This window comes from Eretmochelys imbricata, chromosome 1, assembly GCF_965152235.1.
Source record: "Eretmochelys imbricata isolate rEreImb1 chromosome 1, rEreImb1.hap1, whole genome shotgun sequence".
Classification (NCBI taxonomy): Eukaryota; Metazoa; Chordata; order Testudines; family Cheloniidae; genus Eretmochelys; species Eretmochelys imbricata.
In genome coordinates, this window is record NC_135572.1 from 286310063 (window position 1) to 286325411 (window position 15349).

General features: G+C 41.0%; 1 protein-coding gene across 3 annotated transcripts in view; it reads left to right on the top strand.

The window, feature by feature from the left end:
- PPFIA2 (PPFI scaffold protein A2) overlaps positions 1–15349 on the top strand; it is a 578892-nt gene that overhangs the window by 500115 nt on the left and 63428 nt on the right. For all 3 annotated transcript variants that reach the window (XM_077807711.1, XM_077807712.1, XM_077807713.1), the window contains 4 exons: positions 2194–2431; positions 6662–6691; positions 9231–9361; positions 12668–12822. In XM_077807711.1, the coding sequence (XP_077663837.1) occupies positions 2194–2431; positions 6662–6691; positions 9231–9361; positions 12668–12822 (554 nt within the window). The remainder of the gene's footprint in view (positions 1–2193; positions 2432–6661; positions 6692–9230; positions 9362–12667; positions 12823–15349) is intronic.

Consider the following 15349-nt stretch of genomic DNA (forward strand, 5'->3'; position numbering starts at 1 on the left):
AATTGTCAGAGGTCCTGCACATTGCAGATTGAGGTCTATATGGAATAGCACAGTAATAGGAGTGACAGCTCTCTTGTTCTTTTTACTCAACATAGTGTGACAGGGTCAGGCCAGATGGCTACAGGAGCGTGATAGAAGGCAGATATATTAGCCCCAGGTTAAGTAGGTCCCTTTTCCCTGGGTAAGGTAACAGGGAAGGTTTCAGAACAATCAGGAACTTTCTGGAAACAATTAAGGCATTCAGGCTGATTAGAACACCTGCAGCCAATCAAGAAGCTGTTAGAATCAATTAAGGCAGGCTAATCAGGGCACCTGGGTTTAAAAAGGAGCTCACTTCAGTTTGTGGTGTGTGCGAGGAGCTGGGAGCAAGAGGCGCAAGAAGCTGAGAGTGAGAAGGCATAGTACTGGAAGACTGAGAAGTACAAGCATTGTCAGACATCAGGAGGGAGGTCCTGTGGTGAGAATAAAGAAAGTGTTGGGAGGAGGCCATGGGGAAGTAGCCCAGAGCGTTGTAGCTGTCACGCAGCTGTTACAGGAGCCACTGTAGACAGCTACAATCCACAGGGCTCTGGGCTGGAACCCAGAGTAGAGGGCAGGCCAGGGTCCCCCCATCCCTCCATCCCCCCAACTCCCTACTTGATACCGGAGGAGTTGAACTGGATTGTGAGTTCCACGAGAGGGGAAGGTCTCTGGCCTGTTCCCCGATCCACTAGGTGGATCGGCACAGTCTGCGGGGACTGTTCTTCTTCCTTTCCTCATACTGGCCAGTGATGAGGCTAACTGAGTGAACAGCAGATTTGAGCCACGAAAGTGGCCAAACTGAGGGCTGCCGTGAACCTCTGAGGCGAGAAAATTCACCAATAAGTGCAGGACCCACTAAGGCAGAGGAAGAACTTTGTCACAATAGTTAAAGAAACACTAGACATATAGTGCTACTGACATACAAGATAGCCAATGTATGTTGCCTTCGGCAACTCACGCCACAAGAAAGGCCATAGGGTATCCTTAGCAGGGTGGAATCCAGAATTAGCACTAAAAGTTCATTATAATGCTATGAATTAGTCATATTGGTTTTAGAATATCTATGGGAAAATGCTACCAAGTATAGACAGTAGAAGCAGTATAAATAACAGAACATAAATCCTAAAATATAAAGCTTAAATATATAAAACAAGTTAGTGTTAGATGCAGTGGGGGTAAATTCACACATCCTCGTTTGATTTCCTGTTGGAGCAGCACCCAGATTCATAGATTCATAGATATTTAGGACTTCCTGCACAACGCAGGCCACAGAATTTCACCCACCACTCCTGCAAAAAACCTCACACCTATATCTGTGCTATTGAAGTCCTCAAATCATAGTTTAAAGGCTTCAAGGAGCAGAGAATCCTCCAGCAAGTGACCCGTGCCCCATGCTACAGAGGAAGGCGAAAAACCTCCAGGGCCTCTTCCAATCTGCCCTGGAGGAAAATTCCTTCCCGACCCCAAATATGGCGATCAGCTAAACCCTGAGCATATGGGCAAGATTCATCAGCCAGATACTACAGAAAATTCTTTCCTGGGTAACTTAGATCCCACCCCATCTAATATCCCATCACAGGCCATTTACCATGAATATTTAGATACCAAAACCATGTTATCCCATCATACCATCTCCTCCATAAACTTATCGAGCTTAATCTTAAAGCAAGATAGATCTTTTGCCCCCACTGCTTCCCTTGGAAGGCTATTCCAAAACTTCACTACTCTGATAGAATATGGGCCCAATAGGTTTTGCAGGTGCGGATTCTAATACTTGCAAATGTTAGAGTTTATCAAGTCTGCACATATTTTTGTACCTGCAAAGTGTATGCAGAAGTATGGGTGCCTGTATTTTGCAAACTCACTAATGGTGCTGTAGTAGGGGACCTTCTGAAATTTTACCCAAACTGTTTTTATAGTTAAATTGTTGTATATATTAGCAGCCTCAACTATGAATGGATAGTTATGAGGCAGTATTCTTAATACAGTTTTGTTCCTCTAACATTTATCAAACTTTTTTGGGTTTACCCACATCTATGCACATAAAACTTCTGCAAAGGTAAGTTCATACTCAACTATTCAAAGAAGCGAAGTTGCTGTTAGAGCCAGAAACACACCTTATGTAGCTGACAATGATCAGAATATTATCATATGCTTTCTTCACTCCATAAGGTTAATCCAAGAAGAAAAAGAATCAACAGAACTGCGTGCTGAAGAAATAGAGAACAGAGTGGCCAGCGTCAGTCTAGAAGGCTTGAATCTGGCTAGAGTTCACCCAGGTACATCTATCACTGGATCAGTGACAGCTTCATCACTTGCAAGCTCTTCTCCTCCCAGTGGGCACTCAACCCCTAAACTCACACCTCGCAGTCCAGCCAGAGAAATGGATCGCATGGGGGTCATGACACTGGTAAGGAAATGTGTGATGGCAGTTTTGAGCATGATATTTATTAAAATAAACTGATCAAATTGTTATCACTGTTTGCCTAGCCCTTACCAAGCTTCGCCTACTCCCCTGTAGAATTTGTTTGTCCATATTTTGTTGTCTCTCTATGTGCACAAGAGCAAATTATGCCAAACCATAGAAAAGATAGAGAGTATAATAAAAAGACCTGGTGGCTTAACCACGATCTTCAATGACCTGAAACTCAAAAAAGGGTCATACAAAAAAGAGGAAACTAGATCAAATTACAAAGGATATGTATACAAAACCCACAAGGACAATATCACAAAGGCCAAGGCACAAAACAAGATTAAACAACCTAGGAACATAAAGGTAACAAGAAAACATTTTACAAATACATTGGCAGCAAGAGGAAGACCAAGAACAGGGTAGGGCCATTACTCAATGAGACGGGAAAGACAATAACAGAAAACATCATATTGGCCTAAGTGTTAAATGTCTTTTTTGTTTCAGTTGTCACCAAAAAGGTTAGCAGTGATCGGACAACTAACATAGTGAACATCAGTGTAAATGGGGTAGGATCTGAGGCTAAAATAGGAAAAGAACAAGTTAAGAATTACTTGGACAAGGAAGATGTCTTCAAATCAGCAGGGCCTGATGAAATACATCCTTAAAGAATTGGGTGAAGAGATCTCCAAGCCATTAGTGATTATCTTTGAGAACTTGTGGAGGATGGAACAGATCCCAGAAAGCTGGAAAAGGGCAAATGTAGTACCTATCTAAGATGGGGGAATAAGGACAACCAAGGGAATTACAGACCAGTCAGCTTAACTTCAATACCCAAAAAGATAATGGAGCAAATAATCAATCAATTTGCAAGCACCCAGAAGATAATAAGGTGATAAGTAACAATCAGCATGGATTTGTCAAGAACAAATCATGTCAAACCAACCTAATATCCTCCTCTGACAGGGTAACAAGCCTTGTGGATAGGAGGGTAGCAAGAAATATGATATATACACCTCTACCCTGATATAACATGGTCATCGGGAGCCTTACTGCGTTATAGGTGAAACTGCGTTATATATACCTTGCTTTGGCCTCGAGCATTTCCATTATTAATAGTCAGCAGGCACTCCGGGACTCCCACGCCGTATCCAATGCCCCCATTCCCTGTCCCCTGACCACCCCGCCCCCAGAACCTCCGAACCATCCAACCCCCCTGCTCCCTGTATGCTCCCCTGAATGCCCCCTGAGACCCTCTGCCCCTTATCCAACCCCTTGGCCCCGGCCCGGCACCTTTAACACGCCACTCAGAGCAGGATGTCGGAGCCAGACACACAGATGCATTGATCCGCCGGAGTGCACAGCCCCAACCCCTGGAGTGCTGCTTTACCGTGTTATATCTGAATTCATGTTATATCGGGTCGCGTTATATTGGGGTAGAGGTGTATATCAATGTTAGTAAGGCTTTTGATACTGTCTCACATGACCTTCTCATAAACAAACTAGGAAAACATAGCCAAGACAAACCTACTGTAAGATGGGTACACAACTGGTTGGAGAACTGTACTCAAAGAGTAGTCATCGATGGTTCACAGTGAAGATGGAAAAGCATATTGAGTGGAGTCCTCAGGCATCTGTCCTGGGTATGGTTCTGTGCAGTATCTTCATTAAAGATTTCAATAATGGCATAGAGAGAACACATAAAGTTTTGCAGATGATACTAAGCTGGGAGGGGTTGCAAGTGTTTTGGAGGACAGGATTAAAATAATCTTGACAAACTGGAGAAATGATCTGAAATAAATAGGATGAAATTCAGGAAGGACAAATGCAAAGTACTTAGGAAGGAATAATCAATTACAAAACTGAAAATGGCTGCCTAGGAAGGAATACTACAGAAGAGAATCTGGGGGCTTATATTGGATCACAGACTGAATATGAGTCAACAATGTAATACTGTTGCAAAAAAGCAAACGTCATTCTGGGATGTATTAGCAAGAGTGTTGTAAGCAAGACACAAAATAATTCTTCCACTCTACTCAGCACTGATTAGGACTCAGCTGGAGTACTGTGTCCAGTTCTGGGCCCCACACTTCAGGAAAGATGTGGACAGATTGGAGAAAGTCCAGAGAAGAGCAACAAAAATGATTAAAGGTCTAGAAAACATGACCTATGAGGAAAGATTGAAAAAATTGGGTTTGTTTAGTCTGGAAAAGAGAAGACTGATGGGGGACATAACAGTCTTCAAGTACATGAAAGGTTGGTATAACAAGGAGGGTGATAAATTGTTCTCCTGATCCACTGAGGACAGGACAAGAAGTAATGGGCTTAAATTGCAGCAAGGGAGATTTAGGTTAGATGCTAGGAAAAGCTACTTAACTGTCAGGGTAGTTAGGCACTGGAACAAATTACCTAAGAAGGTTGTGGAATCTCCATCATTGGAGGTTTTTGAGAACAGGCTTGACAAACATCTCTCAGGGATCATCTAAATAATACTTTGTCCTGCCTCAGTGCAGGGGACTGGACTAGATGACCTATTGATCTCCCTTCCAATCCTTTGTTTCTATGATTTTATATATGGGTTGTAAAGTTTTTGGAGGAAAGACTAAGTTGTGTTGGGTTTTTATTGTCTCTGTACAGTGCCTAGCAGAGTGGGGCCCTTTTCTCTGATTAGGGCCATTGAGTACCAATGTAATAGAAATAATAATTAATAACAATTATTAAAAAGTATTAGAAACCAATTTACATGGGATTTTTATTATAAGTAATGAAGTTTCAAATAATCCATTTAATAAAACGTAACTTGAGGCAGAGTTGAAGGCTGTTAATCCTAGGTCAGATTTAAATCTCGAGCAAATGCCTTACAAGGGCATTATTGATAGTAAAACCTTTTAAAACTTATTTTTAAAGGTGTTTAGGTGATCTTTTTCTGTTTTATACAAGTGGCACATTGTGTTTCTCTGTATATGCTTTTCAAGGCCAGTTGCATGGGATGACTTGTTTTTCCACATTCCATTTAACCTGTATTATTTTTAAACTGCATATCATGTGTTTGAATATTCCTTAAACCACCTGTATTCCACCAATGAGCATGAAATTGATATTGAACATTTCAAAACATTTATTTTGAAACTAAACTAAATGAGTGGGGAAAGTGCTCTGAAAAGGGTTGTCCAAAAGATTCACATTTCGGTTCTAATGAAACCTGCAAACAAAAGTCCAGCAGACAAAGGAGCAGAAGCATTTCCGTCCTACAAGACTTAGCCAGGTAATTATGGAATCCACTGGAAGTCTCTAGCAAATAATACACTGAGCATTTTACAATGCTACTGCCCCTGCTCTCAATATATAATTATTTCAGCAGGTATGGTTTGCCTGTTCCTGCTGCCTGGGGATGGACAGGACAGACTGACAAACTCTCTTTGGGTGGAAGGGTTAAGTTGGGAGATCCTCTTGGAAGTTTAGATTCTATAGTACATAAACTTCCAAATAAACCTATCGGGATTGGCTAGATGCCAATAACTGCAGCCAGATTTCACAGGACAGGTCCATGTAAACTTGGAAAAAACAAACTCTGCAGGATTTGTTGTGCTCTAGCTATATATCACAGAGTGACACATTTGTCTAAAGTAGAAGTGTTAAGTGGTTGAACAATGTATGTTCTAGTAGACTTCCACTGTGAGATAATGCCTGTGGTAAAGAGGATTGGCGTTTTTGATGAATTGTTGAAAATATCAGGTACACAAAAATATTCATTCAGATTATCGTAACAGGAGGGAAATTTCCCTCTACTGCAGTTTGGGTGATGTTTTGCTCTCATATCTGTTTTTCAGTAAAATGTTTAAAAAGTTTGAAACACTAGAGAGTTGCAAGAAAGCATTATCCTTTTATTATTGATGATTCCTTTGGGAGGATTTATGGAATATATGGGGGGAAAGGATCTAAAAATGAAAATTTTATATCATGTCTGAAAACTTTATATGAAAATGAAAGGGACTTGTGGGACTGGCAAATTATTTGCAGGAAAGCAGGGCTTTGTGGTGGGTTCTCTAAATTACTGCACTCAGAAGGTATTTCTAAGTTATGCCAAGGGCATCTGGAGAATATGAATGGCTATCTTTGTCATTATTTCTATAAGTCAGGATAAATATATATGTGAAGTCTGAGTTTTCTTTGGTCAAATAAAGTTTACTAATCATTCTTTTTTGTTGTGGCTTTTTTCATCAACCGAAGCCAAGTGATCTAAGGAAACATCGACGAAAGGTATGACGCTTGATATGTTAATGGTACAATAGCTGTATTAAACATGTTTTTTTTCATTTCTTCATGCCTTTTACTTATGAAACTTGTATGTCGTTTTTATCTAAACAATTGAAAAAATGCATTTTCATTTTTATTCCAACTTGAAAAAGCTTGTGAGTGAAAATCTACAATTAATTCAGTGTTAGGAGTTACGTTTCTCAGGTGACTTCATCTGGTAATACATCGTTTAGTGCAACCATTAAGAAACACACCATCATAAACCAAGCTTAGTTATATTCTGAGTACTTTCACAGAACATTCTGTTCACTCTTCTTATTGATGGAGCAGCCATAAACTTTAAGGTTGAGTTTTGTCTGTGCTGGTACAATGTGCAGTTATGCATATAACTGGGACAGAATGTCATAATTCTGTTGGTATGAGAGAGATTAGCAAAGCCATCAAAAACTGTGACAAAATTCCATTTCCTTCACACTTATTATCTAGAAATTTGACCCCTTCATAAACAAGCTGTGGAAACAATTGGCTTGATCCTGCACAGTCTTAACTCATGAGTATCAGGAATCAGGGTTTGCAGCAGAGTTAGTCTCCAGGCAGCCTCACAAGTATAGCTGGCCTGTCTGATTAGCCACGCTGCCTGATTGGCTGCAGAGGTCAGCAGGCTGGCTCTTACACCAACAGCAGCAACAGCTCACTGGCTTCACAATGCTCATGCCCACCACTGTGACTAGTCTTGTGTTACCATGTTCCTACTGCTCCTGCCTTGCACTCAGCTTTGGTCCTGCCCAATGATGAGCTGCCAAAATCTTAACAACCGGTTCCCTATAAAAAGTTCTGATTTAAGGGATGTGCCCCAGTATGTATTTTTTGTACCAACAGGGTTACCATACGTCCGTATTTTCCCGGGAGGAATTTTTAAAATTTAAAAATTCCTCCCAGACAGTGATTTAAGAACCAAAAAGCCTGACCTGTTCAGGAAAATACGGATGTATGTGAACCCTGCCTAAAGTTCTTTTTTAAAAAGATGGGCCTGAACTAGAAATGAGCTCCGTTTCACATGTGTGGGTCCCCGCCACTCCCTGGGGCTGTGCTAGGGTGACCAGATGTCCTGATTTTATAGGGACAGTCCAGATTTTGGGGTCTTTTTCTTATATAGGCTCCTATTACCCCCCACCCCCTGTCCAGATTTTTCACACTTGCTGTCTGGTCACCCTAGGGTGTGCACATGTGTGGGTCCCAGCTGCTCCCTGCCCCCGTCATTGAAGCAGGTGTGCAGGGTTACTGCCCTGGGAACTGCAGGGCACCAGTGGACGTGGGGCCAGCTGCAGACAGGGGTGTGGGGTAGGGCTAGCTGGAGGCAGGGGGTGCAGGGCTGGCTGAGGGCAGGGCAGGGGGTGCAGAGCTGGCTGGAGACAGGAGGGTGCGGGGTTGGCTGGAGGCAAGGGGGTGTGGGGCTGGCTGGAGACAGAGCAGGGGCTGACTGGAAGTAGGGGCTGGCTGCAGGCAGGGCAGGGGGCGTGCAGGGCTGGCTGGAGGCAGGGGCTGGCTGCGGGCAGGGGGTGCGGGGGTGGCTGGAGACAGGAGCTGACTGTGGGCAAGGTGGTGGGTACTCATGGGGAGAGCAGCTCAGAGCAGCCCGAGCAGCAGGACGCAGCCCAGGCCCAGCAGAGCAGCTGGGGACCCACCAGGCAGCATCGGGAGCCCCAGGGCCAGGGGAGCAGCAGCAGCAACAGGGCTCGTGCCCAGGGCCAGGCGGCAGCCCACATGGCTCCCGCAGCATAGCGCCCCCGGCGGCCGGAGGAGGAATTACATCACTTCCCGGCCGGAGCCCATCAAAGCCTCAGTGCCCCTTGTGGGGAAGTGGGTTAACAACTGGTTCTAAAACTGCTTCAAAATTTAACAACCGGTTCACACGAACCAGTGCAAACCGGCTCCAGCTCACCACTGGTCCTGCCCTTGCCTTGAACCCCTCTTCACCTGATACCCAGCTCGCTCTAGATCCTGTCCTCTGGCTTGACCTTGGGCGCTGGTATCCAGTTCCTGCCTTCGAGTTTGACCCTTGGCTTTGACTCCTGACTATGGCTCTGACCCTAGCCACTAGGCCTGATGCCTGCTCCAACCACTAGGCATGACACCTGCTCTGTCCACTAGGCTAGACCAAACTTGTGAATGAGAATCAGAAATACATTTGAATACATGAGTAGTCCCATTGAGTTCAATTGGACTACTTGTGCGTAAACTTATTTGTACGCTGAGGTCTTTACAGGATCAAGCCTATTCTGCATAATAGGAACAGTCAGCTTCTCTAAGTATGATTTCTTTCATTTATAATATAAATTTTAAGTTGGCACAGTTAGAACATTTGGTCTGTTTCCTCGGACTTTCATGGGTTTTTTACATAATCCTAACATTTGTTCATTTGCTCAGATAATTTCAGTTGATTCCAAACCTGATCATTTGACAAATACTTGAAATACTTGCTGAAATTTCCAGAAGTCTTGAAAAGCTGATGCATACTCTCACTTATATATTTGACTGGTAGATTGCAGTGGTAGAAGAAGATGGACGTGAAGATAAAGCCACAATAAAATGTGAAACCTCTCCTCCTCCAACACCCAGAGCCATCAGGATGACTCATACCCTTCCTTCTTCATACCACAATGATGCCAGAAGGTAAGAAGCTCATAACATGAGTCAGAAATTCACAAATTGACCACGTTATATCCTTTTGAAATTATATGATTTTTCTGATTTCCCTGTACATCCTGACTTTTTTTTTGAGATTGTATGTCCTGCAACTCAGAAAATGTCCTTTTCTTTGTCTTTTCTACAATTCCAAGCACTACACCAGTGCTAAAAAACAAATAATAATAGGGTCTGTTTCTCTCTTATGTCATGTCTTTGGTCTAACTTTAAGTTATAACTACTTTAGAACAGGAACCTTAATATTCACCTGAAAGAGTGCTGTTGAATGATGATAATCCTGATGAATGGAGAAGACAAGGACAAGGGGAATTCAGGGCAAAAAGTGCCTCTGAATAAATGAATCCTGTATTTTGCAGGAGGCCAAGAGACAGCACTGATGTGGATATAGGGGATGGGTAAACTGAGAATCCAGAGAAGAGGGGCGAGTAGATTCATTAAGACCAGGTCAACGCACTAGAAACTTTTACCAGTGTTGTAATATCAGCTGGGGTCTGATTTTTAATAACATTTTTGTGCTAGGCAAAAGCCCTAATGTAGATACAGTTATACCAGCATAAACATTTTGCCAGAATAGTTTATTTAACTTGGGGAAGCAATATAAGCCATACCAGTAAAAGCACTTTTTTTGCCAGTATACATTGTGTCCATACTAGGATTTGGAACCATATAACTGTATCAGCAAACTTTTTCTAGTGTAAACCTGACCTAAGAAAGAGAAAATATTTCAGGACTGGAAATATTTGCTGTAAATTAATTTTCCCTAGGTTCACCCGTTTGAAAAAAATAGTGAAAATGAATTTTGAAACAATCATTTCTAGTGATAGCTATGCAGCATTGCTCCCTAACATGAAAGATATAAGTATGTGACCAGCATGTCTTGCACTGGTTGTACAGTAATTATACAAGAAAAAAATTCATATTCAAAGAGGTAAAATAAAATCACTGAAAGAGGAGAAACAGCTGTGAAAAGAGAAGAAATAAGGGAACACAAAAAGAATCACAGAATATGATTTTAAAAAATAGAAAGGTGCCACTAGGTAAACACAGAAAGCAGGTACAGAGTTTTAAGAACTCAAGAATATAGGTGAAAAGAAAAAGACACAAGGAGAAAAACTGGGAGAGAGATTTTTAAAGGGGTATTTTATTCATAATAATTTGTTAATTTCATTAGTTGATGAAACAAGACCCCATTTTACATTCATTAACAAAGTGATATTGCACATGTTGGAGATTGTTTTCATATATTATCACCGTGAGGGATCAGAGAAACTGACATCAGGCACAGCAGGGGTTAAAGAAAACCACACCACTATACCTGCAGCTAGGGTGAGCAGATGTCCTGATTTTATAGGGACAGTCCTGATTTTTGGATCTTGTTCTTATATAGGCTCTTATTACCCCCCCACCCCCATCCCGATTTTTCACATTTGCTGTCTGGTCACCCTACCTGCAGCCAATCCCAGGCCTAGAGGGGGATTAAAGAAGGGAGCCTGGCTCAGTTAGGAGTTGACTGGCAAGGAGGCAGGAGCTCTCTCCCTGCCTGCCTGAAGGGATGGATCAACGACCTGCCAGCCAGTGCAGCCACTTGAGGCAAGTAAGGGCTCCCCTGCCTAGGGGAGGCTGCAGATAAGCCCCAGAACCTGGGACAACTGACTAGGCAAGCCCCCAATAAACTGGACTAGCGGCGTCATGTCCCAAACTGAAGAGCCTTGTAGGAAGTAGCCCAGGAAAGCTGGTCTTGACTCCCTACCAGGAGGGAGACCCATCTCTCCTGTTTAGGGTGATCTTCACAGGGCCCTGGGCTGGGATCTGGTAGAGAGGGAAGGCCCGGGTCCCCCTACCATCCCCTCTGGCCTTACAGACCAAAGACCAGCGATCTAGCCACTAGGCAGCCTGGCCACGGAAGACCCGATTACAGTTACACAGTGCCTACTCAAGATGGTGAGAGATGGGGCTCAGCATGAGTGATAGAAATTTCACATGGAGGGAGATTGAAGTTTTGCCACTGAGTTCAGTGGGACCAGAATTTCACCCAGAAAAATAAAATTAAATAATCCAATCTATTTTCCTACCAGTGCAAGATTGTTGTTTCCTATCATACATTCACTAGTGTTTGTCCAGTCTAACTTCAAATGTACCAAATTTTGAGGATTCCAAAAGTGCTCTCAGGAGATTTTATAATTTTTTCCTGATACACAGCCTATATTTTTCTATTCTTAATTTTATCCCTATCAAACTTAATTATAAAATCACCTGTGCCACTAACTACTTCTTCCCCTTGGTGTTTACATCCTTGAAATGTAGATAGTTGTATCATCCTGACTGTTGTGTTCTACTTAGAAGCTGACCAATGTTATTTGATACAAACCCTAATTAATTATAGTGGATTATTCGAGGATGACAGATAACCAACTCTTTTACTCACATGCCTGTGTCTTGGCCAAGTGGAATGCGGTTAGTCATTGAAGGGTGTAATAAATATATAATATAGAGTACACACCATTTAAAATGCAAATAGTTGTCAACTATTATTACACTGTGTAATCCAAAGATGGGCACAGGAAATAACTGCATTATCTGAGATAATACTGAATGGCAATTACTGGTAAATGTGGACTCCCAGTAGCAAATGCTGAATACAGTATATCCATATAGAATATATAGTAATCTGTTTTGCAAAACATTCCTTTTTAAAGTTAAATCCATGAAGTAGCCTGTAATGTCAATATGTCTGCTTTAGAGTTTTATAAATGCTCAAAATCTTAATTGCTTTGATTTAAATATATAGTCAATAATGTATGCTGTATTTGGTTAATGAGTGAAACAAACAGAAATAATCTGATTGAAGTTTACTTTCTGTAATTGTCTAATTACACAATGTAAATGAGATAAAAACTTTGTCATTGATATATTTTTCTTTACAAATAACTCTTCAAATTTCAGTTGGGAAACCATATATTGCTGCGGTTCATACATTTTCCCGGCATCATTTTTGGCAAAACAAATTTAAAAGACTCTTTACGTTTTATTTCCTCTTTGCGATTTTTCATGGGTTTGCTTCAGCTTGATTGAGACGAGAACATTAGACATTGTACTATTCTATATGTTGCTAAGCTGTACAGGAGAGAAAACATCAATAATTTTATTAATTGTTCTAATTATGAAGAGGCTCTTATTAGATTCTAGATAATCTGTTTGCACAGCTGCTCAGGAGAAAATGAAACCTAGCCAGGAGAATAATATGTTGCCTATCTCTTCTTTTCTATTTTACAGTAGTTTGCCTGCTTCACTAGAGGCAGAAAGTATTGGTCTCGGCAGTGCCAGTAGCAGCCAGGACTCCCTACACAAAGCTCCCAAGAAGAAAGGAATCAAGTCTTCAATAGGACGTTTGTTCGGTAAAAAAGAGAAGGCTCGACTTGGACAGCTCAGTAAGCAATTAGTTATACCAGGCCTAGGTCATTGGTCCACTGTCATTTTTGTGTATATGTTTTTGCTTCTTTTTTGTTTTCCAAATAGCATATTCCTCTTTTGCACTGGCAGAACCTTTCCATTAAATTTCACTATAGTAATGAGCATATTTATCAGGAATTTGGTATAATCTAAATGATAGGAAATCTATTACGCTAACAAGCTTCATTTTTTCCTGAGAGTTAGCATCTTCAGTGGGACTACTCACATGTTTAAAATTAAGGACATTCTTAAATACTTTGTTATATTAGGGCAAAATTGCTAACAACATACCTTTAACTAATGAAAATAGAAGGGTAATAGTTTCTGTTCCTACAGTAAGGAGCTTGTCTTAATAATGCAATCTGGGAGTTTCTCAAAACTCAATGTAACAACCCTTCAGTTTTCCAGTCTCTCACTGGATAGCAGTTCCTGGCTGTTTTGGTCATACCTTGGCTGTCCTCTTGCTGTTGGTCACATTTCCCACTGAAACTCCCCGTTCTCTTTCTACAGTTCATGCATTTTTCCTCAGCTCTGATCTTCATTTAATTCATTTAATGGTTCTAAATCTGCCTCTAAGTCTGACTGGCTTCCATTATGCTTCTTAGTGGACAAACTTTACAGAACAGAAACAGAGAAAAAACAGTGTTTTCAGAAAATAGGTACTTCAGTCCAGATTGACACTAATTTGACACTAATTTGAAAAAATCTTATTATAATGTCCTTTAGGCTACTGCTCAGAAGACATATCAGTGAGAATGTGATGTTATATAGCATCCAGATAGCTATGAGAGCCTAAAAGAGATGTGATAGTTTGACGTGGTTCCTGTTGCAACATACAGCAGTGGTAGAGTCATAACAACCATTATAATTCATATTAAAAAGCTTCCTATTATTGTCGGTTTACGTTACACTAGTTCAGGATATATTTTCAGGTGTAACTTCATACTCACCATTTTGCTATAGCTGAGGATATAATCATGAAATCTTTAGTCATTTAAAATCTTATTGACATCCATTTGAGTTTTGTCTTGGTAAGGACTTCATAAGATCTTTTGTCCAAGTTATAACTTAGAAAATATCACTCTTCTTTAGATGGTATCACTTATGTTTAGGGAGGAAGGATGGTCTAGTGCTAAGGGCCCTATCTTAGCACATATAAGACCTAGGTTCAATTCCCTGCTCTATCACAGGCTTCCTGTGTGACCTTAGGCAAGTTACTCAGCCTTTTTGTGCCTCAGTTCCCTATAGGTAAAATAGGGATAATAGCACTTTCCTATCTCTCAGGGGGTTGTGAGCATAAGTGCGTTAAAGATTGTGAAGTATTCAGAAACTACAGTAATGGGAACCAGACAAGTCCATGAGAGAGATTTTAAAACGTTTCACCGATTTGAAATGTATCTGGCTAACTTGAGTGCCTGACGTTAGAAGCCTAAATCCATATTGAAATCTGCTCCTGATATATCACAGTCAACAACCACAGAACTAAGGTTCCACATAAGAAAATAGGTTGATATTAGGGTCAATCCATCAGTATAAAATCAAAGAATTCAGAATTTTTGTTCTATATCCCTCTCGTTATGGACACCTATCTTCCACTCTTTGCCTGCTAAAACCCTGTGTTCTTGAAAAAGGACTGATTTTTAATCATAATTTAGGCTTCACTTGCTTTATCACTGGGGAAGAATGAAAATATGATTTATTCAATCATCTGTAGTTTAGTGCATTTCAAAATCAATTAAATGGGTCTCTCAAGTCAATCTGCATGTTCCCATCTGCACTGATTGAGAAATTTATATCTTTCGACTGGGTTATTAATTCCCATTTACATTCCATGAGACAAATTTTATTGATACTGGCAAATCATATATAATATTGTATTAATTTACAGTAACTCAGAGCCCAGAGGAGAAAGATAAAATAAATGTATAAAATAAACGGTGTTCCATGCTGCTTTTTACAGCGCAGAATGGAAAATTCCTGTAAAGATTGTCTCAGAAGCAACAGAAGATGACAGTAAATTACTGTCTTAATGATACCTAAAAATGTTAATGCTATATATGCGTAATCTGATCAAACACATTTATAATCCCCAAGCACCAACTCATGAAGTTTAGTGAATATTTGCAACAAATGATTATCTGGCTATGCCAGAAGGAGAGCAGGAGACACTGGATGTGGCTTTAATTAGGCTGCAACTTTATTCTTAAAATATGTGGATGTACCCCGCAAATAAAATTGTACAGTGTAGGTAGTTCCAGTCTCATTTCCCTATGTTTGGGGGCTGCCGTCATCCTTCTCCTTTTCCATCCTGGTCTAGCCATCCTGCTGCTGGGACCCCCAACATGTCCTTTCTATGAGGTTTAAAGGAGAGAGGGTTGACTCTCTGCTGTACAATTTGTGTTTGCCCGAACCCCCTTTTTCACTCCTTTAAAGTATGCCTCCTTTAAATCCTTTACCAATCCACTTTTATCTGATCCGTATCCCCTGACATCCATCACAGGTTTA